The sequence below is a fragment of the Oncorhynchus tshawytscha genome, linkage group LG13 (genome assembly GCF_018296145.1).
Source record: "Oncorhynchus tshawytscha isolate Ot180627B linkage group LG13, Otsh_v2.0, whole genome shotgun sequence".
Taxonomy (NCBI): domain Eukaryota; kingdom Metazoa; phylum Chordata; class Actinopteri; order Salmoniformes; family Salmonidae; genus Oncorhynchus; species Oncorhynchus tshawytscha.
The window spans coordinates 54,805,957-54,832,866 of NC_056441.1; the positions used below are offsets into that span (position 1 = coordinate 54,805,957).

General features: G+C 50.2%; 1 protein-coding gene across 3 annotated transcripts in view; it reads left to right on the forward strand.

Moving 5' to 3' along the window:
• Positions 1 to 20,006, forward strand: part of LOC112266069 (sodium-dependent serotonin transporter) — a 28,287-nt gene extending 8,281 nt beyond the window's left edge. For all 3 annotated transcript variants that reach the window (XM_042295965.1, XM_042295964.1, XM_042295966.1), the window contains exons 2-14: positions 527 to 1,116; positions 2,558 to 2,692; positions 7,524 to 7,746; positions 11,195 to 11,333; positions 11,717 to 11,851; positions 13,117 to 13,220; positions 13,418 to 13,545; positions 14,448 to 14,560; positions 14,988 to 15,119; positions 15,944 to 16,043; positions 16,302 to 16,402; positions 16,497 to 16,664; positions 17,706 to 20,006. In XM_042295965.1, coding sequence (XP_042151899.1) covers positions 732 to 1,116; positions 2,558 to 2,692; positions 7,524 to 7,746; positions 11,195 to 11,333; positions 11,717 to 11,851; positions 13,117 to 13,220; positions 13,418 to 13,545; positions 14,448 to 14,560; positions 14,988 to 15,119; positions 15,944 to 16,043; positions 16,302 to 16,402; positions 16,497 to 16,664; positions 17,706 to 17,777 — 1,935 coding nt within the window. In that variant the 5' untranslated portion in view covers positions 527 to 731 and the 3' untranslated portion in view covers positions 17,778 to 20,006. The remainder of the gene's footprint in view (positions 1 to 526; positions 1,117 to 2,557; positions 2,693 to 7,523; positions 7,747 to 11,194; positions 11,334 to 11,716; positions 11,852 to 13,116; positions 13,221 to 13,417; positions 13,546 to 14,447; positions 14,561 to 14,987; positions 15,120 to 15,943; positions 16,044 to 16,301; positions 16,403 to 16,496; positions 16,665 to 17,705) is intronic.
• Positions 20,007 to 26,910: the final 6,904 nt, after the last annotated feature.

Below are 26,910 nucleotides of genomic sequence, written 5' to 3' on the forward strand. Positions count from 1 at the left end.
CCCTGCCTTAACACACCGACTGCACGTCGACTTGATCTATCAAACTATGTACTTCTTCTAACTCTGTTTCTCCTCCTTTCAAATCTTGTTGCTGCCTGTATCCCCCCCACCCCCCACCCCCTTTTCGTCTAATGTATGTGGTGAGGTTGAACTTTCGTATTTGATCTCCAAATGTATAGAGACCCAAGAAATCAGATGTGATTGTAGCTTCGGGCAGTTCCAACAATGTCAAGAAATAAAATAAACCTACGTGTTCTAGCAGAATCCCCTTAGGCCTTATTTGGCAGGGACTTTCACATTTCACATTTCCCCCAGTGTTTCACACTGTTAACCCCATAGTGACGTATTACCAGTCAGTCTCAGTGACTTCACCCATTTGTCTCTGTCTTTCCCCGTGCGAACTAATAACTCAGGATATTCCAGAGAAGCCCAAAGCAAAAAGACCACAAACCATTAGAGAGGGAAAGAAATACACAGGTCATTCACAATGGTAAATAACACCAGTGATGTTGTGTTTGTGTTGCAGTCTGGTACCGGTTGTGTCCCTGCTGGCGTTTGTCATAAAAGGTGGTGGTGCCAGGCAAAGAGTCCCACCTGGCCCAGTCACACCTGCTCTCTCTCTCTCTCTCTATGCTACCCCTCATCCCCTGATGGGCACCTCATCACACCGTGCCAAAAGTCCACCGTCTCTGCTAACAACCACACCACGCCCCTAACCACCGGCCATCGCCATGGAGATGACGCAGTCAATGGTGATGGACAGAGAGAACGAAGGGGGAGAGAAAGAGAAAGGGGAGGAGTCATCGCAGGAGAACGGCAGGCTCACGCTGGCTGACGGAGGGGTGGCAGAGAAGGGGGACCCCAAAGTGAACTCTGGTGGGGGGTCAGGAGGGGTGTCCAACGGGTACCCCACGTCCACAGCGCAGAGCCCAAAGGAGGGAGCGGGAGGTGTACCCACAGGGGCCCCCAGGACTCTAGTGGTCCAGCAGACCAGTCTGGACCGGCCCCGGGAGACCTGGAGCAAGAAGATGGACTTTCTGTTGTCTGTGATTGGCTACGCCGTGGACCTGGGAAATGTGTGGCGCTTCCCCTACATCTGCTATCAAAACGGCGGAGGTGAGACCTGTTCATTTGAGCACGCTGTTGCAAAAAGCTAAAATAGGCATTTCTTATTGGACAATTCTAGGTACTCCCTCCTTCTTTCAGGCTGTTTTCTTCCGTTTGGTGCCTAATGAACATGACCCAGGTTGAGGCAAAATGTAACACTGGAAAGGAGAGAATCTGTAGCTGGGGAAGGGGAGGTTGAGGAAATGGACAGATACAACTAAACCATCTACAGTATACTGGTGACAATAAACATTAATGCAGATTGAAAATAGTTTTTCACCCAACGTCTTTCCACACTTAATCATATAGCTAGATAAAGAACCATAAAACAGGGATAAATCGGACAGAGCGTCTGGAAAATACAGACCATTCAAACCAACCAAAACGTGGATCAAAGTAACATTTACACCTTGGAAAGAAATAGCACTGGGTAAATGTATGTTAAACCTTATGTCTTCTGTAATGAAGACAACCATAAATAAATGTTCCTCTAATGTCCCCAGATGTTTACAAGGGAACTCTGTTGTCCTCCCTGCTTTTCTACAACTCTCCCCCTCACATAAAATACAGGCCTCCGATTCCATTTTATTGAATTTGCAATAACAAAATCTTTGCAATATCCTGTTTCTCTGTTACGAGGGAAAGAGAGAGAGAGAGAGAGAGAGATGGGAGACAGGGGGACACTTGATAGAAGCAACACTATTAATTGTTTTTCTTTGTATTTCTCTCTCTCTTTCTCTCTCTCTCTCTCTCTTTCTCTCTCTGACTCTCTCTCTTTTTCTCTCGTTTTCTCTCTGACTCTCTCTCTGGCTCTCTCTCTGACTCTCTCTCTCTCTTTCTCTCTCTGGCTCTCTCTCTGACTCTCTCTCTTTTTCTCCCTCTTTTTCTCTCTGACTCTCTCTCTTTTTCTCTCTATCTCTCTTTCCCTCTCGCTCTCTCTGACTCTCTCTCTCTTTCATTGCTTAATAACCTGTCTCTTAGCCCCAGCTACTCAATCAACAGTTATCTTTGCTTTCATGTCAACCACACAGATATACATTCCTAATCAAATCGAGAAAGAGACAGGGCTTGTCTGGACTGGAGCCTATCTCCCTGGTAGTCTCCAGGGTTCTGCATGTCTTTTTTCTCTCGCTGACATGTCCAATTCCTCCTCTCACTCCCCTTGGCCTTTAGGGTCAGGTACAGGTCAGTGTTGAATGTTCCAGATGTTGTTGTCAGTTGTTGTTAGATGAGGTGTGTAGACATCCGACAAAGAGTGCAGCTAAGAAACATGTGGAGTTTATATTTTTGACTCATGAATGAAAGGATTTTTACTCAATATACTCCAACCCCCTCTTTTTTTTATCTCGCTCTCCCCCTACCCCTTTATCTACCCCCCTCTGTCTATCTCCCCATCCCTCTCTCTCCCCACACTCCCCTTCTCCCCTCTGTCGTTTACCTGTTGTCCCAGGTGCCTTCCTGCTGCCCTACATGTTGATGGCGGTATTCGGCGGCGTGCCTCTGTTTTACATGGAGCTGGCACTGGGGCAGTTCCACCGCAGCGGCTGCATCTCCATCTGGAAACACATCTGCCCCATCTTCAAGGGTAAGAAGAGAGGAGGGGAGAACAGAGGAGAGGAGGGGAGAAGAGAGGAGAGGAGGGGAGGGGGTGGATTTGACACATTTTGTTAACACAATGACGCTTGGCAAAACTATTTTTATAAGTGTTATGGAGAAGAGATGAGTTAGGGGAGAAGAGATGAGTCAGGGGAGAAGAGATGAGTCAGGGGAGAAGAGATGAGTTAGGGGAGAAGAGATGAGTCAGGGGAGAAAAGATGAGTCAGGGGAGAAGAGATGAGTCAGGGGAGAAGAGATGAGTCGGGAGAGAAAAGATGAGTCAGGGGAGAAGAGATGAGTAATGGGAGAAGAGATGAGTAATGGGAGAAGAGATGAGTCGGGGAGAAGAGATGAGTCGGGGTAGAAGAGATGAGTCGGGGTAGAAGAGATGAGTCGGGGGAGAAGAGATGAGTCGGGGGAGAAGGGATGAGTCGGGGAGAAGGGATGAGTCGGGGGAGAAGAGGTGAGTCTCGGGGGAGAAGAGAGGAGCCGGGGGAGAAGATAGGAGCCGGGGGGAGAAGAGAGGAGCCGGGGGAGAAGAGAGGAGCCGGGGAGAAGAGAGGAGCCGGGGAGAAGAGAGGAGCCCGGGGGAGAAGAGAGGAGCCGGGGAGAAGAGAGGAGCGGGGAGGGGAGAAGAGAGGAGCCGGGGGAGAATAGAGGAGTCGGGGAGTTGAGGAGTCAGGGGGGGAGAGGCGTTGGGAGGGGGAGGGGAGAGGAGAGGAGTTGGGAGAGGAGAGGAGTCAGGGGGGAGAGGAGTCGGGGAGAGGGTAGGAGTCAGGAGTGGAGTCGGGAGAGGAGTGGAGTCGGGGGAGGAGAGGAGTGGATTCGGGGGAGGAGAGGAGAGGTGTCGGGGGAGGAGAGGAGTGGAGTCGGGAGAGGAGTTGAGTCGGGGAGGAGGGGGAGAGGAGAGGAGTGGAGTCGGGAGAGGAGTTGAGTTGGGTAGGAGAGGAGTGGAGTCAGGTAGGAGAGGAGTGGGGGGGAGGACACGGGGGAGGAGTGGAGTCGGGGAGGAGAGGAGTCTGGAGAGGAGAGGCGTCGGGAGGGGGGAGGGGAGTGGAGAGGAGTCAGGAGGGGAGAGGAGAGGAGTCAGGGAGGGGAGAGGAGTCGAGAGGGGAGGAGTCAGGAGAGGAGTGGAGTGGGGGGAGGAGGAGAGGAGGGGGGAGGAGTGGAGTCGGGTAGGAGAGGCGTGGAGTCAGGTAGGAGAGGAGTCGGAGAAGAGAGGAGTGGAGGGGAGGGGGAGGAGTGGAGTCAGGGAGGGGAGGAGAGGAGTGGAGTCAGGGGAGGTGTGGAGTCGGGGGGAGGAGAGGAGTCGGGGGGAGGAGAGGAGTCGGGGGAGGAGAGGAGTCAGGGGGAGGAGAGGAGTGGGGGGAGGAGAAGAGTCGGGGGAGGAGAGGAGTCGGGGGAGGAGAGGAGTCGGGGGAGGAGTGGAGTCGGGGGAGGAGTGGAGTCGGGGGAGGAGCGGAGTGGAGTCGGGGGAGGAGAGGAGTGGAGTCTGGAGAGGAGAGGAGTGGAGTCCGGAGAGGAGTGGAATGGAGCCGGGGAGGAGTGGAGTCGGGAGGAGTGGAGTCGGGGAGGAGAGGAGTCGGGGAGGAGAGGAGTCCAGGGAGGAGAGGAGTCAACTGAGAATTTGGGAGGAGAGGAGTCGGGGGAGGTGTGGAGAGGAGGGGGGGAGGAGAGGGGAGTCCGGAGAGGAGTGGAGTCAGGGTGAGGAGAAGAGTGGAGTGGAGTCGGGGAGAAGAGTGGAGTGGAGTGGTGTCGGGGAGGGAGGAGAGGAGTGGAGTCGGGGAGGAGTGGAGTCGGGGGAGGAGAGGAGTCAAGAGAGAAGTCCGGGGAGGAAAGGAGTCCGGGGAGGAGAGGAGTCAAGAGAGAAGTCGGGGGAGAAGAGGAGTCCGGAGAGAAGTCGGGGGAGGAGAGGAGTCAGGAGAGAAGTCGGGGGAGGAGAGGAGTCAAGAGAGAAGTTGGGGGAGGGGAGAAGTTGGGGAGGAGAGAAGTCAAGAGAGAAGTCGGGGGAGGAGTGGAGTCGGGGAGGAGAGGAGTCAAGAGAGAAGTCCGGGGAGGAGAGGAGTCGGGGAGGAGAGGAGTCGGGGAGGAGAGGAGTGGAGTCGGGGGAGGAGAGGAGTGGAGTCGGGGGAGGAGAGGAGTCGGGGGGGGAGGAGAGGAGAGGAGTGGAGTCGGGGAGGAGAGGAGTCTGGGGAGGAGAGGAGAGGAGTCGGGGGGAGGAGAGGAGTGGAGTCGGGGGGAGGAGGAGTCAGGGGAGGAGTGGAGTCGGGGGAGGAGTGGAGTCGGGGGAGGAGAGGAGTGGAGTCGGGGGAGGAGAAGAGTGGAGTCCGGAGAGGAGTGGAGTCAGGGTGAGGAGAAGAGTGGAGTGGAGTCGGGGAGAAGAGTGGAGTGGAGTGGTGTCGGGGAGGCGAGGAGTGGAGTCGGGGAGGAGTGGAGTCGAGGGAGGAGAGGAGTCAAGAGAGAAGTCCGGGGAGGAAAGGAGTCCGGGGAGGAGAGGAGTCAAGAGAGAAGTCAGGGGAGAAGAGGAGTCCGGAGAGAAGTCGGGGGAGGAGAGGAGTCAGGAGAGAAGTCGGGGGAGGAGAGGAGTCAAGAGAGAAGTTGGGGGAGGGGAGAAGTTGGGGAGGAGAGAAGTCAAGAGAGAAGTCGGGGGGGAGGAGTGGAGTTGGGGGAGGAGAGGAGTTGGGGAGGAGAGTAGTCGAGAGAAGTCCGGGGAGGAGAGGAGTCGGGGGAGGAGAGGAGTCAAGAGAGAAGTCCGGGGAGGAGAGGAGTCGGGGGGGGAGGAGTCGGGGAGGAGAGGAGTGGAGTCGGGGGGAGGAGAGGAGTGGAGTCGGGGGAGGAGAGGAGTCGGGGGAGGAGAGGAGAGGAGTGGAGTCGGGAGGAGAGGAGTCTGGGGAGGAGAGGAGAGGAGTCGGGGGAGGAGAGGAGTGGAGTCGGGAGAGGAGAGGAGTGGAGACCGGAGAGGAGTGGAGTCTGGGTGAGGAGAAGAGTGGAGTGGAGTCGGGGAGGAGTGGAGTCGGAGAGGAGAGGAGTGAAGTCGGGGGAGGGGGAGGTCGGGGGAGGTGAGGAGTGGAGTCGGGGGAAGTGAGGAGTGGAGTCAGGGGAGGAGAGGAGTGGAGTCGGGGGAGGAGAGGAGTGGAGTCAGGGAGGGGAGGAGTGGAGTCAGGGGAGGAGGAGTCAGGGGAGGAGTGGAGTCGGGGGAGGAGAGAAGTGGAGTGGAGTCAGGGGATTAGAGAAGTGGAGTGGAGTCGGGGAGGAGAGTAGTGGAGTCGGGTGAGGAGAGGAGTGGAGTCGGGGGAGGAGAGGACTGGAGTCAGGGGAGGAGAGGTGTGGAGTCGGGGGAGGAGAGGAGTGGAGTCGGGGGAGGGGGAGGAGTCGGGGGAGGAGTGGAGTCGGGGGAGGAGAGGAGTGGAGTCGGGGGAGGAGAGGAGTGGAGTCGGGGAGGAGAGGAGTGGAGTCCGGAGAGGAGTGGAGTCTGGGGAGGAGAAGAGTGGAGTGGAGTCGGGGGAGAGGAGTGGAGTCGGGGAGGAGTGGTGTCAGGGAGGAGAGGAGTCGGGGGAGGAGAGGAGTCAAGAGAGAAGTCCGGGGAGGAGAGGAGTCGGGGAGAAGTCGGGGGAGGAGAGGAGTCAGGAGAGAAGTCGGGGAAGGAGAGGAGTCAAGAGAGAAGTTGGGTGAGTAGGGGAGTCGGGGAGGAGAGAAGTCAAGAGAGAAGTCGGGGGAGGAGAGAAGTCGGGGGAGGAGAAAAGTCAGGGGAGGAGAGAAGTCGGGGGAGGAGAGGAGTCAGGGGAGGAGAGAAGTCGGAGGAAGAGAGGAGTCAGGAGAGGAATGGAGTGGCATATCCAGAGAGACAGATAATATGAACTCTCCGACCCCTTCAGCACGTTCCTCATGAAAGTCTCTGCATCCCCTTGTTGCGATGATGTCCAGCTCTCTGTAATGGAAATTGTCACATTTCCCACAGAAATGCCAGCATGCTTAGAAACGTGATGTTATGTAAATCTCTGTTGTTTCCAAATGTCATCTCCGACTTGAGTTGAACTTGAGTTAGCTTGAAAATAGACAAGAGCAAGTGAGCACCGACCAGCGCCACAACACAGAACACACCTTCATCTCAATCTTTCTTCTCATCTGGTCGGAGTCTGGTCATAGTGGTAGTGTAATCAGTCCAATGCCAGGGTCCACCACTTGCCTCGTCGCTCTCTCTACCCTACTCTCTGCCTCCTCTTATTCATACCTGTGTTAATCCTAACGTAAAAACAAACTCACCTCTCTCCTTCACAAACTCTCACCTCTCTCCGTCACAAACTCTCTCCTCTCTCCGTCACAAACTCTCTCCTCTCTCCGTCACAAACCCCCTCCTCTCTCTGTCACAAACTCTCTCTTCTCCATCACAAACTCTCTCCTCTCCATCACAAACTCTCTCCTCTCTCCGTCACAAACTCTCTCCTCTCCAGCACAAACTCTCTCCTCTCCATCACAAACTCTCTCCTCTCCATCACAAACTCTCTCCTCTCCATCACAAACTTTCTCCTCTCCATCACAAACTCTCTCCTCTCCATCACAAACTCTCTTCTCTCTCGTTCCACCAGTTATTATCTTCACCATCTAGATGGTGATTATAGGACATTATAAACGGGCTGTACAGGTTCATGACAAGTCTGACGATGCATTATAATAACTGCATTGTAATGCATTATACCTGTACAGTCGTTAATTCTCTCTCCCTCTCTCTCCTCTCTCCCTCTCTCTCTCTCTCTCTCTCTCTCTCTCTCTCTCTCTCTCTCTCTCTCTCTCTCTCTCTCTCTCTCTCTCCCTCCCTGTAGGTGTGGGCTTCGCCATCTGCATCATAGCGCTGTACATTGCGTTCTACTACAACACCATCATGGCGTGGGCCCTGTACTACCTGCTGGCGTCGTTCCGGCCCACCCTGCCCTGGACCACGTGCTCCAACCCCTGGAACACGGTCAACTGTCTCCGCTACCTGTCCACCGACAGCAACGTCACCTGGACCAACACGTCCACCTCGCCAGCCGAGGAGTTCTATACGTAAGTCAAGACCATGTAAGTGAAAAAGGCAGGGCGGAGGGACGAGCACAGAGATGCCAGCGACAGCGGAAGAGAGAGGGGTAGACGGCATGATGGGCTCAATAGAGAAGAGGGAGTCAAGACGGGGCAGAGTGACTGGATGGGTGGATGAAAGGCAGGTAGAGAAGGTGGACAAGTGGAGGGAGATAAGGCGGATTGACGGGAGGTGAAACGAGAGGGATTGATGGAGGAGGCAGTGAGTGAAACATTGAGGAGGGATGTTTCCTATAGGGTATGCAGACGGTAGATAGGCTACACTTTCAAACAATTCTAGTTGTTTAAACTAATTAGTATTAATGGGTTCCACCTCTTGTCAGTTAAAGTGTTACCTGAACTTGAAAGGTTAAGTCGACCCAAACGTAGCTCCAACTTGAGAAAACTTAGGCGAAAAGTCGGGTCAACATAAAATGATGACCCGCCAAAAACCGCGCTTCTTAACACCCGTCCTCCTATAGCTCCTGTCCAACATGTAAGTTAAAAGAATTGTATGTCAAAACCCCTCTGTGTGTGTGTGTGTGTGTGTGTAACTTGTTCCACAGCCTTTTTGAGAGAGACCGAGAGTTCTTTTAGCCAAGTTAACTTATACACTTCTTCAGTTGTTTTATTTTGTTAATTTAACCTTTATTTAAACGAGGCGCGTCAGTTGGATCAGCATCACGCATCTACAATATGTTTGTTCAGTTTGTAGCCTTGTCGTTTTCATTTGATCCATCTCTTGCCTACTCCCTTCTCCATCTCTTGCCTACTCCCTTCTCCATCTCTTGCCTACTCCCTTCTCCATCTCTTGCCTACTCCATCTCTTGCCTACTCCATCTCTTGCCTACTCCCTTCTCCATCTCTTGCCTACTCCCTACTCCATCTCTTGCCTACTCCATCTCTTGCCTACTCCATCTCTTGCCTTCTCCATCTCTTGCCTACTCCCTTCTCCATCTCTTGCCTACTCCATCTCTTGCCTACTCCATCTCTTGCCTACTCCATCTCTTGCCACTCCCTTCTCCATCTCTTGCCTACTCCCTACTCCATCTCTTGCCTACTCCATCTCTTGCCTACTCCATCTCTTGCCTACTCCCTTCTCCATCTCTTGCCTGCTCCCTACTCCATCTCTTGCCTACTCCATCTCTTGCCTACTCCCTACTCCATCTCTTGCCTACTCCATCTCTTGCCTACTCCATCTCTTGCCTACTCCCTACTCCATCTCTTGCCTACTCCATCTCTTGCCTACTCCCTACTCCATCTCTTGCCTACTCCATCTCTTGCCTACTCCCTACTCCATCTCTTGCCTACTCCATCTCTTGCCTACTCCATCTCTTGCCTACTCCATCTCTTGCCTACTCCCTACTCCATCTCTTGCCTACTCCATATCTTGCCTACTCCCTACTCCATCTCTTGCCTACTCCATCTCTTGCCTACTCCCTACTCCATCTCTTGCCTACTCCCTACTCCATCTCTTGCCTACTCCATCTCTTGCCTACTCCCTACTCCATCTCTTGCCTACTCCATCTCTTGCCTACTCCCTTCACGTCCTTCCTTTATGACCCTGGAAATCAAATAAAAACTTGCACAGTGTGTTTATTTAGCGTACCGGAGCTAAATACGCTTTCAGAATGCCATCAAATGATGCTCATACTGTACGTACCTGCTACGAGCAGCCTGCCAACCTCAGATGTACGAGTGCTTTTCCTTTTCTCTCTTGATCATTTCCATGTAATTGGCTCCTTTCTCTGTTATTCTGTCTCATCCCCCTCTTCTCAACCTTCTTTTCCCCATCTCCCCCTCTCCCCCTCTCCCCATCTCCCCATCTCCCCCCTCTTCATCTCTCCATCCCCTCTTCTCAACCTTCTTTCCCCCTCTCCCCATCTCCCCATCTCTCCATCCCCTCTTCTCAACCTTCTTTCCCCCTTTCCCCATCTCCCTGTCCCCATCTCTCCATCCCCTCTTCTTAACCTTCTTTCCCCCTCTCCCCATCTCCCCCTCTCCCCATCTCTCCATCCCCCCATCTCTCATCCCCTCTTCTTAACCTTCTTTCCCCCTCTCCCCATCTCCCCATCTCTCCATCCCCTCTTCTTAACCTTCTTTCCCCCTCTCCCCATCTCCCCATCTCTCCATCCCCTCTTCTTAACCTTCTTTCCCCCTCCCCCTCTCCCCATCTCCCCATCTCCCCATCTCCCCATCTCCCCATCTCCCCTCTCCCCATCTCCCATCCCCTCTTCTTAACCTTCTTTCCCCCTCTCCCCATCTCCACATCTCCCCCTCTCCCCATCTCCCCCTCTCCCCATCTCTCATCCCCTCTTCTTAACCTTCTTTCCCCCTCTCCCCATCTCCCCTCTCCCCATCTCTCCATCCCCTCTTCTTAACCTTCTTTTCCCCATCTCCCCTCTCTCCATCCCCTCTTCTTAACCTTCTTTCCACCCTCTCCCCTCTCCCCATCTCTCTCCCCCATCTCTCCATCCCTCTTCTTAACCTTCTTTCCCCCTCTCCCCATCTCCCCCTCTTTCCATCCCCTCTTCTTAACCTTCTTTCCACCCTCTCCTCCTCTCCCCATCTCCCCCTCTCCCCATCTCTCCATCCCCTCTTCTTAACCTTCTTTCCCCCTCTCCCCATCTCCACATCTCCCCCTCTCCCCATCTCCCCCTCTCCCCATCTCTCATCCCCTCTTCTTAACCTTCTTTCCCCCTCTCCCCATCTCCCCATCTCTCCATCCCCTCTTCTTAACCTTCTTTCCCCCTCTCCCCATCTCCCCCTCTCCCCCTCTCCCCATCTCTCCATCCCCTCTTCTCAACCTTCTTTCCCCCCTCTCCCCATCTCCCCCTCTCTCCATCCCCTCTTCTTAACCTTCTTTCCCCCCTCCCCCTCTCCCCATCTCCCCATCTCTCCATCCCCTCTTCTTAACCTTCTTTCCCCCTCTCCCCATCTCCCCCTCTCCCCCTCTCCCCCATCTCCCCATCTCTCCATCCCCTCTTCTCAACCTTCTTTCCCCCTCTCCCCATCTCCCCCTCTCCCCATCTCCCCTCTCCCCATCTCCCCATCTCTCCATCCCCTCCTCTCAACCTTCTTTCCCCCTCTCCCCCCTCTCCCCATCTCTCCACCCCCTTCTTAACCTTCTTTCCCCCCTCTCCCCACCTCCCCATCTCCCCTCTCCCCTCTCCCCTCTCCCCATCTCTCCATCCCCTCTCCCCATCTCTCCATCCCCGCGCATCTTTCTCTTCTCGCTGATTTCTCTCTTCCTGACAATCCCTCTCCTCTCCCTGATTGGACCCCCCCTCTCCCTATCCCTCTCTCTCACCCCTCATCTCCTCATTCCTCTCCCCTGATCCCTCTTTAACCTCTCATCCCTCTCCTCGCCTCATCCCCCTCTCTCTTTACCCTCCTCTCCTCATCTATGTTGCTCATCCCTCTCTGTTCCGTATAGGCGTCAGGTACTGCAGGTACACCTGTCTCCAGGTCTGCACCAGCTCGGCAGTGTGAGTTGGCAGCTGGCTCTCTGCCTCCTGTTCATCTTCACCATCGTCTACTTCAGCATCTGGAAGGGAGTCAAGACCTCTGGCAAGGTGAGCAGAGGGATGGACAAACAGTAGATGATAGTCGGTAAATACTGTGAAATCTGTTTCTCACTGATGTCTTTTATTCATACGTGCCCATCTCTCTTTCCCTCTCTTTCTCTCTCCCCCACCCGTCTCTCTCTCTCTCTCCCCCCCTCTCTATCTCTCTCTCTCTCTCCCTCTCTCCCCCTCTCTCTCTCGCTCTCTCTCCCCCACCCCTCTCTCTCTCCCTCCTCCACTCTCTCTCTCTCTCTCTCCCCCACCCTCTCTCTCTCTCCCCCCCCTCCCTCTCTCTCTCTCCTGCTCTCTCTCTCTCTCTCTCTCTCTCTCCCTCCCACACCCTTCTCTCTCTCTCACTTCCCCCCTCTCTCTTCCCCACCCTTCTCTCTCAGGTGGTGTGGGTGACAGCCACCTTCCCCTACCTTGTCTTGCTGGTGCTGCTCGTTCGTGGGGCGACTCTGCCCGGGGCCTGGAGGGGCGTGGTCTTCTACCTCAAACCTGATTGGGGGAAACTACTCAGCACCACGGTGAGTTAGCCAACTATTGGTGTAGGTTTCCAGCCAATCTTGTGTCATCATACAACATGCTGACACCGAATCTTTCTGCCTGATGTCTTAATAATCTCTAGTTTGTCTCTCACACTCTCCCTCTCCCCCTCTCTCTCCCCCCCCCTCTCTCTCTCTCTCTCTCCCCTCTCTCTCCCTCTCTCTCCCTCTCTCTCCCCCTCTCTCTCTCTCTCTCTCTCCTCTCTCTCTCCCTCTCTCTCTCTCTCTCTCTCTCTCTCTCTCTCCCTCTCTCTCTCTCTCTCTCTCTCTCTCTCTCTCTCTCTCTCTCTCCCTCTCCCCTCTCTCTCTCTCTCCCTCTCCCTCTCTCTCTCCCTCTCCCCCTCTCTCCCCCTTTCTCTCTCCCCCTCTCCCTTTTCTTTCTCCCCTCTCCCCCTCTCTCGCCCTATCTCTTCCCTCTCCCCTCCTCTCTCCCTCCCTCTCTCCCCCTCTCTCTCTCCCCATCTCCCTCTCTCTCCCCCTCTCCCCTCTCCCTTTTCTCTCTCTCTCCCTCTCGCTCCCCTCCTCTCCCCTCTCACCCCTCTCCCTCTCCCCCTCTCTCCCGCTCTCTGTCTCTCTCCTTCTCCCCCTCACTCTCTCCCCCTCCCTTTAACTGTCCCTCTCTCTCCCCTCTCCCTTTCCTCTCTCTCTCTCTCTCCCCCTCTCCCTTTTCTCGCCCCCCATCTTGCCCTCTCTCTCTCCCTCCCCATCTCCTTCTTGTCCCTCTCTCTCTCCCCCGCTCTCTCTCTCCTTCTCCCCTCTTCCCCCTCTCTCACTCCCTCTCTCCCCATCTCTCTCTCTCCATCTCTCTCTCCCTCTCTCCCCCCTCTCTCTCTCTCCTTATCTCTCCCCCTCTCTCCCCCACCTCCTCTCTACCTCTCCCCTCACTCTCTCTCCCCCTCCCTTTAACTCTCCCTCTCTCTTTCCCTATTTCTCTCCCTGTCTCTCTCCCCCTCTCTCTCTGCATCTCCCCTCACTCTCTCTTCCCCTCCCTGTAACTTTCCTCCTCTCTCCCTCCTCTCTCTCTCTCCCCCTCTCCCCTTTCTCTCTCCCTCTCCGCCTATCTCCCTCCTCTCTCTCTCCCCCTCCCTTTCTCTCTCCCTCTCTCCTCTCCCTCCCTCTCTCCTCTCTCCACCTCTTTCTCTCCCCCTCCCATTCTCTCTCCCCTCCCTTTCTCTCTCCCTCTCTCCTCTCTCTCTCCACCTATTTCTCCCCCCCCTCTCCCCTCTCTCTCCCCCTCTCTCTCACAGGTATGGATTGATGCTGCAGCTCAGATCTTCTTCTCTCTGGGGCCAGGTTTTGGGGTGCTCCTGGCCTTTGCCAGCTACAACCCCTTTCACAACAACTGCTACAAGTCAGACTCCATTTCTCCTGATACAGTACAATCTGTTTATGAACCTGCCATGTGAAATGTATTTATGTTGCCTGTGACTAGTTGTTAATCCTCTCTCTTCTCCTATCACCCTCTTTCTGTCTCTATCTTTCTCCCTCTCTCTCTACCTCCCTCCTTTTCTCTTCCCCTCTCACCATCCCTTTATCCCCCTCTCTCAGGGATGCGTTGGTGACCAGCTCGGTGAACTGCCTGACCAGTTTCCTCTCTGGGTTTGTCATCTTTACTGTGCTCGGCTACATGGCTGAGATGCGCAAAATAGGCGTGGAGACCGTAGCCAAGGATGCTGGTAAATCAATCAAAACCCAAATTGAAAATCGACTTTTCATATGTAGCAGTTGTTGTACGATTTATTTACTTTACATCAGGGCCCATATTCATAAGAGTCTCAGAGTAGGAGTGCTGATCTAGGATCAGGTGTCCTCTCCCTTCGCTTGTAATCTTATTCAATATGATCTTAAAGGCCCAGTGCAGTCAAAAACATGATTTTGCTGTGTTTTCTATATATTTCCACACTATGAGGTTGGAATAATACTGTGAAATAGTGAAAAGGATGATAATGCCCTTTTAGTGTAGGAGCTGTTTGAAAAGAGCTTCTGAAATTTCTGCCTGTTCTGCTGGGATAGAGGTTTGGCCTTCCATGGTGACATCACCAATAAGAAAGAGCACCAAACCTCTACCAATAACAGCTAGTTTTCAGTTTTCCCCTCCCCACTCAGATCACTCCCAGACAGTCCTTGCTAAATTCTTGCTTGAGAAATTGTCTTTGCTAGAAAGTAGGAGTGGGTGACCAGATCCTAGATCCAGCACTCCTACTCTGAGATGCTTTGGGAACACAGGCCCAGATAGTTCAGTGGTTATCTGAGGTCAGACATCTGGCAAGTGAGTACAGACCAGACCGTGGAGAGTCCTAAGGTAAGAAAGAGAGTTCAAAGAGAGGACATAACAAATTCTCTGCTACGGTTCTAGTTACTCTCGCCTCCATCAAGACAGGACTAAGTGCTCACTATTCCTTTTTGATCAAGGCCCAACACCATATATAACATCCTCAGGGACCCGTATGGAAATAATTACGATGCCTTAAGTGGTTTCAAACATGAAAGAGGACAGTTAAGATGCCACATTTCCACCATGCGTGTGTGTGTGTGTGTGTTCCCTTTCCTAACGTGTTGACTGTCTGTCTTCTGCCAGGTCCCAGTCTGCTGTTCATCATCTATGCTGAAGCCATCGCCAACATGCCCGCTGCCACCTTCTTCGCCATCATCTTCTTCCTCATGATCATCATGCTGGGGCTGGACAGCACAGTCAGTGGCACACACACACACACACACACACACACACACACACACACACACACACACACACACACACACACACAGTATGCACACAGAATTATTAGACTGGTTTTCAAATCGATTAAAGTCTGTTTTTGGTTCTCCTTTCTTACATAAATGTACTATTATGTGTATTAGTTTATTGAGTGTGTTGAGTGTGTATTCAGCCAGGCTCTGAGTGTGGGTGGGGGAGGGGGGGGGGTTTACTGTCAACAGAACTTATTGTTATGCATAAGGGACAGTTTGTGTCTTTCTGTCTGGGTTTGCCTGTTTATAGAGATTCTCTCTCTCTCTCTCTCTCTCCTCTGAGTTACTCCTCTACTGGCTCCTACTCCTTCTCTCTCACTCTCAATTAAATTTCAATTTAATGTCTCTCCCATCTTGTCTCTCTGTGTAGTTTGCCGGTCTGGAGGGGGTGATCACAGCCATGCTGGATGAGTTCCCCCAATTGTTGTCTAAGAGGAGGGAGTTGTTTGTCCTGGGTCTGGTGTGTGTCTGCTACCTGGGAGCGCTCTCCACCCTCACCTACGTGAGTCTCCACTCTACCTAGCCTCGGTCCCACTCCCACGCAGCCTCGGTCCCTCTCCCACTCAGCCTCGGTCCTTCTCCCACTCAACCTCGGTCCCTTTCACACTCAGCCTCGGTCCCACTACCACGCAGCCTCGGTCCCACTCCCACGCAGCCTCGGTCCCGCTCCCAACCGGCCTCGGTCCCTCTCCCACTCAACCTCGGTCCCTTTTCCACTCAGCCTCGGTCCCACTCCAACCTGGCCTCGGACCCACTCCCACTCGGCCTCGGTCCCACTCTCACGCACTCTCGGTCCCACTCCAATGCGGCCTCGGTCCCACTCCCACGCGGCCTCGGTCCCACTCCCACGCGGCATCGGTCCCACTCCCACTCGGCCTCGGTCCCTTTCCCACTCGGCCTCGGTCCCTTTCCCACTCGGCCTCGGTCCCACTCCCACGCGGCATCGGTCCCACTCCCACGCGGCCTCGGCCCCACTCCCACGTGGCCTCGGCCCCACTCCCACGTGGCCTCGGCCCCACTCGGCCTCGGTCCCTTTCCCACTCTGCCTCGGTCCCTTTCCCACTCTGCCTCGGTCCCTCTCCCACTCGGCCTCGGTCCCTCACCCACCAAGCCTCGGTCCAACTCCCACGCAACCTCGGTCCCACTCCCACGCAGCCTCGGTCCCACTCCCACGCAGCCTCACTCCTACTCGGGAAACAAGTCGAAAATAAGCTCCGGTGGAACATCAGCAGTATATACTGTATAAATGTCTCTATAGCTTTTGTCTCTTTAGTCTCTGTGGCTTGTTTCCCAACACCCATGCGTTTCTCTGGAAATCTGTTTTAGGGAGGTGCGTTTGTGGTGAAACTGTTTGAGGAGTACGCCACAGGACCTGCTGTCATCACTGTGGTCTTCCTAGAAGTCATCGCTGTTTCCTGGTTCTACGGTAAATGGCTGACAATGATACTGTTGACAAGGCTCACATAGTCTGACATTCTTTGGATTCAGCTTTTTTTGTTTGTGGTTGATTTAAGGGATGTGTATTTGTGATTGGTTTGTAGCCTGTCTGCCCTAGACTGTCTGCACTAGACATTTCTAATTTGGGACAATGAAGACACTGGATGGATTGAGTGATTGATATTCTATTCCATATTGAGACTAAACTGTGTGTGAGTGCATGTGTTTCAACGTGTGTCTGTGTCAGGCACCAGTCGTTTCTGCGCTGATGTCAATATGATGCTGGGCTTCTCCCCTGGACTATTCTGGAGGGTGTGCTGGGTAGCCATCTGCCCCATCTTCCTACTGGTGAGCCCCCCCCCCCCTCACACACAGACACACAAACACCGGCACTATATTCCTATTCGAAACACAACCACATCTATGTCTCATCTCTCCTCAGTTCATCATTGTCAGTTTCCTGGCGTTCCCCCCGGAGGTCAAGTTGTTTGACTACATCTACCCACCCTGGACCACAGTTCTGGGCTACTGCATCGGAGTGTCCTCCTTCATCTGTGTACCAGCCTACATGGTGTACCACCTGCTCACTGCCAAAGGGACCTTTAAACAGGTAAGAGCCTCCAGAGGGCTTGGGGAGGGCCTCTCCCCCTCCAGTCCCCCTTCCGTCCTACTAACAGAGAACACAATCAAAGGGAGAGATGCAGAGAGTAGGAATACAAGCCACCACGGCTTCCAGAACTTACGGTTCAGACACTCGCGCGTGCAAGCACAAAACACACACAAAACACACACAAACACACACACGCTAACATAGACAAGCGACAGACACCGCAGCACCTGCACACTGTCACGTTGCCAAGCCAGAAAACAGCTCCTTGTTTGAGAAGCCAGACCAACATCAAACAGCCCTGTGTACACACAGCGCCTCCCTCCCTCCTCTCCCTGCCTTTGATGAACCTGTCATCCAATAAGCCCAGTGTTTGCCCCAATGCCTCACCGCACAATGGGACTGAAAGACAGTGTCAGCAGAGGGGTGTGTGTGTGTGTTACGTGTGTGTTCTGGTCATACATCTGTGTTAGTGTGTGTGTGTTACGTGTGTGTTCTGGTCGTACATCTGTGTTAGTGTGTGTGTGTGTGTTACATGTGTGTTCTGGTCGTACATCTGTGTTAGTGTGTGTGTGTGTTACGTGTGTGAGCGTTGTATGCCTAACCTGCCGCTGCGGCCAGTGAGTGTAGACAGACGGATCAGAGCGAGGTCAGGATGACATGACATCTGTGTGACAGCGCTCAATAACAACGATCTGTCGGGTTACACCACAGTTTTACCAGGCACCACTTCTTGCGCTCAGACTACCAGAAATCTGTCACTTTCATTGGAAGCAGACGAGGGAAAGTCCTTATGAGTGGAGCGACTGTGCAATAACCAATCCGAGGAAAGGAGGGTCTCGCTCGATAGCTTTGACACTGTGCTGGATAGGCTAACAGCCAACGTGCCAATTTGCATGTTGTTTGGAAGATTCCACACGAAACATTCTAGTGTTACAAGGTGAACCCAACCCTCAATGACAGTGGCTTGGATTAAATAACTCTGGTGTCCCCTCCTACCCCTCTCTTCTCTGTCCCGCCCTTCCTCCCTTCCTTATCCCTCAGCGTCTCCTGAATGGCATCACCCCTGTACCCAGTGGGCCTCACAGTGACATTATCATCACCCACGCCGTCTGACCCAGTGGTCTGACCAGGCCGGGTGGACTACACCACCCTCTGCTGGACATAGAGCACAACGCAGGACGGGGAGGGTTCACCCCCCCCCCCCCCACTTCTCCTCCAGAACCCCCACAGCAGACTACCGAAGCACAGAGGCACCCTGTTTATCCCACTTACCCCAGGGCCGAGGTGGGGACGCTGGGCCACACTGTCTGCAGTATCCCACACCCCTCCTCCGTCGTCTCCCTCCTGGCTCATTCTGTTAGCGGCTAATGTCGTCACTGGTTTCATACTGGGCCACGCTGGTCAGAGCATTTCAACCACCAGACAGAGGGTTTTTAGATGCCACAGCACAATGGCATGAGTACTGTTATTGAAGCGTAATGTTGCCTTTCAAGTCTATACCTGTCCATTACAATTGGAATCCATCCGCACAGTATGAGGCATAAACATACACGCTTCCTTGTCTCTGCTCCATCAGGTCCACGAAACAATGTTTATAATGACGAGCAAACATCTCATCTCACGGCTTCGTTCGACGTTATATCCTTGTTTCATGAGTTCTGCGTTCAGATATTTCGCTGGGCATTGATTTGCAAAATGCAGGTATCTTTTTTAAGTTTCTCTATAAAACCAAATATTCCATGGATATTTCTACAGGTATTTCCAGATGTGAGCTGTTGTCCTGCTTTAGGATGACTTGGTGGGAGCTTGTCAGTGTTTCTGAACAGGATGGCTGAACCTATGAAGGGCCTTGATGATGAGTGTCAGAGCGTCTCCACACGGTGAAGCGCTGTATGTTGGTGTTGTATGACGCACTGCAGCACTGATTATGCTCTATAAGCGTAGCCAAGTTGTTGGGGGACATAGAGACCAGTTCAGAAGAGAAAACAGGGCTTTGTCCAGTTATGTGGGGGGATTCTTGAGCTGCAGTATGGAAGGCTCTGGTGCGCGTGTGCGCAGGCGGCGCTAGACAGAAATGGAAGGAAGGTGGGGAGAAGCTACCCTGTGCAGATCAGAAGGAGTGGGTAATATTATCCCAATGTAAGATGTATATTTATTTGAAATAATTATTATTGCTGTCAAATCTATACATTCATGTGTTTGTTTATCTCATTTACTATAAACGGACATGCTGATTTTAGTTTGATTTAGTTTCTTAATATGTAAAACACCATTTCCACGCTAACTGCCTACATCGGGAACCCAGTATTGAACACAACTATGTTCATCTCCTTCATCTCCGTCTCTCAGTCTTCAAGGATGTGTCTAAAAACAGGTATCGGTCTTTACTTTCGACCAAATAGTCTGTTGTGTGTTGGAATGGGAGTCGTAGTATGACGTGTGTATTAAGTGAGTGTGTATTAAGTGAGTGTGTATTAAGTGAGTGTGTATTAAGTGAGTGTGTATTAAGTGAGTGTGTATTAAGTGAGTGTGTATTAAGTGAGTGTGTATTAAGTGAGTGTGTATTAAGTGAGTGTGTATTAAGTGAGTGTGTATTAAGTGAGTGTGTATTAAGTGAGTCTTGGTGTCGGTGTGTGTCTCTTTGTTCTGTGAATACTTGTGTGTGCATCAGACCAGGGTGCAAATACAATAGGGAATCTTTCAAGTACTTTGTGTTTTCTTTGGCCTGCCTAGTGCCAGATGGGCGGGGTTTGTTTTAGCCTGCCTCGTGCCAGGATTGCGACTGTTCTATTGGTTTCGTTGAACCAGGCAAGCTCAATCAAATCTGAAGTATTTGAAACGATTTCAAATAGTATTTTAACTGGGGATTGGTGTACGTGTGTCTAAGCGTGCATACCTTGCGAGCGTGCATACATGAGTGTGCGTGTATACACGTGTGTGTGTGTGTGTCAGCATGCATGTGTGTGTACATTATGAACTGAAGTAGCAGTGTCAGACTCTGTCAACTTTGTCAGTGTGTGTAACCTGTGTGTGCATGCCAGTGTGTGTAACCTGTGTGTTCATGCCAGTGTGTGTAACCTGTGTGTTCATGCCAGTGTGTGTAACCTGTGTGTTCATGCCAGTGTGTGTAACCTGTGCTTCAGCTTGCGTCTGTGACCTTGTCTTGTTCCTCTACAAAATATCCAATGAAGATGATAAAACCACTCCCTCGTACCTCTCGAGCCTATATAATGTATGATCTATGTATGTCTGTTAAAGATTGTATTGGGAAATAAACCTGTATAGAAGAAAGATATACATATTATATGAATTAATAAATAAACAAAGTTAAGATGTAAATTAGTAGCTATGCCTCTTGCATTTTTTCCCCCCACAATGCTTTTGTAATACTGTTTTGTATGTTTTGTAACATTGTAACACTTGAATTGGGTTCATTTCTGAGATGATTTAAGGAATGAGGTAGTTTAATGCCGAGGGCACAGTTAGACAGTCCATTTTCTGCTATACATATTCCACCACTAAGGGCAGTAGCTAGGGCCAGGTGCTTGAAGCACCAGCAAGGCTTGATAAGTGATTGCTCAAAGGAGTGGGTGATTGGCAGGTAATTAGTTATTGGGAGATGGGTCAAAGGAGTGGGTGATTGGCAGGTAATTAGTTATTGGGAGATGGGTCAAAGATTTTTGATTATATTGACAAGATAGACAGCAGCACAATTAGACCCAACCAAATCATGAGAAAACAAAAAGATAATCACTTGACACATTGGAAGGAATTAACAAGAAAACTGCGCAAACTAGAATGCTATTTGGCCCTAAACAGAGAGTACACAATGGCAGAATATCTGACCACTGTGACTGACCCAAACTTAAGGAAAGCTTTGACTATGTACCGACTCAGTGAGCGTAGCCTTGCTATTGAGAAAGGCCATCGTAGGCAGACCTGGCTCTCAAGAGAAGACAGGCTATGTGCACACTGCCCACACAATGAGGTGGAAACTGAGCTGCACTTCCTTACCTCCTGCCAAATGTATGACCATATTAGAGACACATATTTCCCTCAGATTACACAAATCCACAAAGAATTCAAAGACAAACCCGATTTTGATAAACTCCCATATCTACTGGGTGCAATACCACAGTGTGCCATCACAGCAGCAAGATTTGTGACCTGTTGCCACAAGAACATTGCAACCAATGACCAAACACCATTGTAAATACAACCCATATTTATGTTTATTTATTTTCCCTTTCGTACTTTAACAATTTGCACATTGTTACAACACTGTATAAAAACATAATATTACATTTATAATGTCTTTATTCTTTTGGAACTTCTGTATGTGTAATATTTACTGTTAATTTTTATTGTTTAATTTCACTTTTGTATATTATCTACTTCACTTGCTTTGGCAATGTTAACATATGTTTCCCATGCCAATAAAGCCCCTTGAATTGAATTGAATAGTCGAGGGACCGCTCTAACAATGGAAATACATGTCGTCAAAGATGGAAGGTAGGCGGGAGGAGGCGGGATCAGGTGGGACAATTCTAGCCAATGAGAGGGCACATAAGCATGTGAACAACAGGCACAACTCTGATAAAGGCAGCGGTCCAAACACTTAAAAGACACACCCTCGTCCACTTACCCTTGCCTTATGCCCTTGGGGGAATCCCCGTCGCCATCTTGGAGGGAGGTCCAAATAATTAGCCAAGCAAGGGAAGTTTGCAACGTAAGCCCCTCAGCCCTCGTTTTTAGTCTGCTTTGGGAGTGTACAATTATGTTCACTCCGGTGCCTGAAACTCCCTATAATTCAATTCGTGACGATTGTACATCCGCTAAGAAAACTCTGCGAAAACTTAAAAACAACATCAATGGAGAAGTCAACATACAAGTATAAGTAAAAACTAATGCAAATAAGTCAACAAAAATGTTGCTACTACGTAAAAAATGTCATACTTTTTTGTTTGGTTATCTTTTGGAAATTGTAGAAATAAGGCATTTCCCTTCTTCAGAAGTTCCAGCAAGGCAAGGTAACGTTAGTTAGCTAATTCATTTGCTAGCTATCATACAGCAGGCGTATGTTAATAATTAGATATTTAATGTAAGTAGACATGCCACCATAATTGACTATAGCGCATACAAAGCGCCCACAAGTTACCCCACGTCCACTTAGTTCAGTGCATTCCTTACAACCTAACCATCACAAAACTTCTATTTGATCAAACAAGCTTCACGTAGCAAATGAGTAATACCATTTTTTGTTGACCAAATTGATTGGCTAATGGCCAACAAGCATAAAAGTATTAGTTAGTCCAAATAGTTGCAAACGGTTGCATTTTGCAAAGGAGAGTTTCTATTGGACAAATTCAGGTAGGCCCCTCCTTGTTTCGTTCTCTTTCGTTTTGCAACAAATCGGCTTAACGACTATGCCCCCAGCTATCATGTGTGTATACTAATAAATTATCGAAGTCATTTCCTTAGTAGGTGTGACATCAGAGGTCAGCATGTGGGAGAAGTCGGAGCTCAGGGCTGATAGTTTCCCACTAGTAATTACCAGTTGAAGCAAAGCCCAAGTGGATTTCCCCCAGTCGTTTGTGGTAACTACCACATACCCACTAATGAACGATGCGTTACATTTCTCCCCAAGAACAGATTAAGCATCTGAAGCAATTACGCAAGATTTTAGTCCTGGCTTTCTGAGATGAATTCTCAAGTAAAAACACACGGTCCTGTTGGTCACCCCTTGTGTCACGACTTCCCGAAGTTGGTCCCTCTCTTTGTTCGGGCGGTGTTCGGCGGTCGACATCACCGCCGATCCACTTTTCATTTTCCATTTGTTTTGTCTTCATTGTACACACCTGGTTTCCATTCCCATAATTATATGTTCCTTATTTAACCCTCTGGTTCCCCCATGGTTTTGTGCGTGTTTGTTCGTTGTAAGTTGGTCTGTATTGGTGAGCTTGATTATTTTCCTTCTTGGAATATTTGTTTGTCTTGAGTAAAATTACGTGAATTACTCATCTCTGTGTTCTGCGCCTGACTCCGCCTGACCTGCTACACCTAGACACCTTACACCTTGGTCCTTAGGCTACAAAAAAATGGTAGAGATGACTTTCATTCATGGTTGTCTCCCCTCTATTCCAGGGCTCACACTACATGATTATGAGTTTTTTTTTTGTATATGACCGAGTGTTTGTATATGCTGCTTTGTCTTTTGAAGATAATGCTTGATTATTCTCACCCTCTGTACTGTTGTCCTGAATGGGACCAGCTCAACACCACAGTGTAGAGAACCAGAGAAAAGCTACAGAATACAATTTAAAGGTCCAATCTGCAATACTTACTGTCTATTCAACAAACTCACCTCAATCAGCCTGACAAACCGGTGTCTGTATGTAGTCTTTTTACTGTTGTTTTATTTCTTTACCTACCTACTGTTCACCTAATACCTTTTTTGCACTATTGGTTAGAGCCTGTAAGTAAGCATTTCACCTGTTGTATTTGGCGCACGTGACAAATAAACTTTGATTTGATTTGAAATGATATATCCATTGACTGATGAAGAATAATGACGAATCAAGGATTGTGGCTTTACGCGGCATCGGCAGCGAAGTTCAATCATCTTATTGCTGTGTACAGGCCATACAACAGATTCAACGGCATGTCTGTCCGTCACAAAGCATGACGTTCAAAGAGGAACCATTGCGGTAACATCATCTAATTGTGGAGCCACCTGACCTGGGGCTGGCCAGGTGTGATGGCTGCAGCCTGCAGGCCCGGGCAGGGTCTCTGTCATCAAGGCTTAATCCTGCAGCCGTTAGCTTCAGCAAACGCTCCGTGATGTTCACACACTTAGTCAACAACACACTGATACACACAGTGTTGAGTTTCAAGCTGCATGAGCACCTACTTAGTGAGCAAGCATATGATCTGAGGTGCAGGTTTCTTATTAGTCAGGGCACACCGTAGCAAAACACTTTGCAATGGAACTCTTAAACAAGGGTTTCTTATTGGACAAGTTCAGGTAGTCCCTTCCTGTTTCGATAGGTTTTGGATAATTGGGGTGCCTAATGAATATGACCCGGATTGGTAGTTTGGTTTTAGTTCACGATTGTGTCTCCTGATCCCTGTACCACAGAGGTACAGTACAGGTACTCTTAAGGACACTCACAGTCATGTCCTGTCTACACCCCATTGCTATACATTTCAGTTGATACAGACCAACCTGTTTGCAAAATGAGATGAAGGACAGGACACAGTAGCGTGTGCAAACACACACACACACACACACACACACACACACACACACACACACACACACACACACACAGAAAGAGAAACTCCTAGTCTCCTCTCTGTGTATTTTATTGAGGCAATTTCCTCTGGGCTCCAATCCCCTGAGTGATGGAAACTTCCTGTTTCTATGTCTGGCGTTATCAAACTGGATCTATATTAAACACCATACCACCTCCCTACCAGTCTACCTACCTGCCGTCTCTGCATCTGTCCCTCTATCTATATCCTCCTCTCATATTCTCCTTTTCCTGCATCTGTCCCTCTTTCTATATCCTCCTCTCATATTCTCCTTTTCCTACATCTGTCTCTCTTTCTATATCCTCCTCTCATATTCTCCTTTTCCTGCATCTGTCTCTCTTTCTATATCCTCCTCTCATATTCTCCTTTTCTACATCTGTCCCTCTATCTATATCCTCCTCTCATATTCTCCTTTTCTACATCTGTCTCTCTTTCTATATCCTCCTCTCATATTCTCCTTTTCTGCATTTGGACCTGTTCAATGTGATGTTTTCTTCACTGTATCACTGTCTTCTTTTCACCTTGGATTGTGAACAAGGCTGCCAGAGACTCTCCTGCGGCTTTTACATATGTTCATTTGACAGCCCTCTCCTGGCAGTACTTGACACGACAGCCCTCATTCTCACTAAAAGACTAGAATGACAGGCTTGTTTGACATGAGTTCTCCTCACTCCCTTTCCGATGAGTTATCTTTTCTTTTCATTTTGTTTCTATTTGATTGCTTTGTGAATCTTGGTATCTTTCTCTCTCTCTCTAGTTCTCTCTCTGTCTTCCTGTGTTTTTCCTCTCTCCGTCCCTCTCTCTCCTGGCTCCTGGTGCCTCTCCTCTGGTGCTGCTGTACCCGGCCCTGGCTCCTCTAGATCCTCCCTGATATGTCGGAGCTGTGAAGGCAGGATATTAAACCTTTTCCCCCTCACCGCCGTTTCCTTTATCAGGCCGCGGCTTGGTTCTCAGACCCACCGCTTGCCTAATGAACTCATTTTAGCACACTGAGAATGCCATCTTATCGCCACACGCGTCCTCCTCTCCTCTCCTCTTCTGCTGCTGCCTCCTCAATCCTCCATCCACAGGTCATATTATTGTTTCCAGAATGCCAAGAACTTCCCCCTATCTGCTTTTTCATTAAAGGCGTGAGGGAGAGGGAGGGAGGGAGAGCGAGAGAGAGAGCGATATGGGGAGGGAGGGAGGGAGATAGGAGGATACAGAGAGGGAGGTAGGGAGATAGGAGGATACAGAGAGGGAGGGAGATAGGAGGATACAGAGAGAGCGCAGGAGTGAGAGGAGCCGTACATGGCATTGGGTTTTATGACTTGAGGCAGTCTTTGGCTCTTAAACAGTAGCTTGATTAAAGCCAATCATTTCTCATTACTTGGGAGAGATTTGTATTTATATCTGCAATTAACTACTTTGTCGTTTGTTAATTATAGCCGGACCTGTTACCAGGTTATTACTCCTACACATATAACCTGGGGGTTGTAAGCACATCAATTAAATTATAACAGAAAAGCAAACAGAACGTCTCATGATCAAAATGTTCAGCTCAAAAATATTCTCAAAGTGTAATGTCAAATCATACGTTCTAACAGTACGTGTATTTTTGTTATTGTACGTTTCATGTAACATTGGCAATCTGCAATAAACTCTGATCAAAACTCTTTCTTTTGATTGGGAGGACATCACAAGGGAGCTTGTTCAAATACTGGCACTGTGGTAAAGTCACTGTTTCTGCCAATACAGTGCTGCTCATTTGCCAGAGGTCTCAGCTCTGTAGTTTCTCAAGCAAAGAAAGGAAGAGGGGGAGAGAGAGAGAGTAAGTTGATAATCTACATGTACAATATGTGTCGAGAATGCTTTAGGCTATTTTACCTTTTACTAACATGGTCACTCTCTTTAGTACCCACAAGGACAGCCGTGAAGAAGGCACGGCCACGCCTCTTCTCCCTCAGGAGGCTGAAACGATTTGGCATGGGCCCCTCAGATCCTCAGGAACTTCTACAGCTGCTCCATTGAGAGCATCCTGACTGGTTGTATCAATGGAAGGCCCTACAGAGGGTGGTGGGGATGGCCCAGCGCATCACTGGGGGCCAGCTCCTAACCATCCAGGACGTACATGCCAAGAAGTGACTGAGAAAGGCCACCTGTGACATGGACTGTTCTCCATGCTCCCGTCTGGGAGGCAGTACCGGTGCATCAAGGCTCAGACCAACAGACTCTTAAGCAGCTTCTATCCCCTGGCCATGTGACTGTTAAATGGATAAGAACTGCTCTCCCACAGACTATCCACACTGACTCTATGCCCATCCACAGGTCTCTACCCACTGAGACACAACCTACATTGCTGATAAAATGATAATTGATCAGATGTATTAATCCGTTTAACTGCTACCCATTGAGTACATTTTTGTCATTTACCAGACACTCTTATCCAGAGCGACTAGGGTTAAGTGCCTTGCTCAAGGGCACATGAACAGACTTTATACCTAGTCAGCTCAGGGATTCGAGCCAGCAACCTTTCGATACTGGCCTAATGCACTTAACCACTAAGCTACCTGCTGCTAGGCTGCCTGCTGCTAGGCTACCTGCTGATTATTTATTGCCATTAGTATTTACAGTGCCTTCAGAAAGTATTCATACTCCTGACTTATTCCACATTGTGTTATGTTATAGCCTGAATTAAAAACTATTATTTTTTTAAATTCTTGAATTCTTTGATGTTGATCATTGCTAGACAACAATTTTCAAGTCTTGCCATAGATGTTTAAGTAGATTTAAGTCAAAAATGTAACTCAGCCAGTCAGGAACATTCCCTGTCTTTTTGTTAAGCAACACCAGTGTAGATTTGGCCTTGAATTTTAGGTTATTGTCCTGCTGAAAGGGGAATTCATATCACAGTGTCTGTTGGAAAGCAGACTGAACCACAATTTCCTCTAGG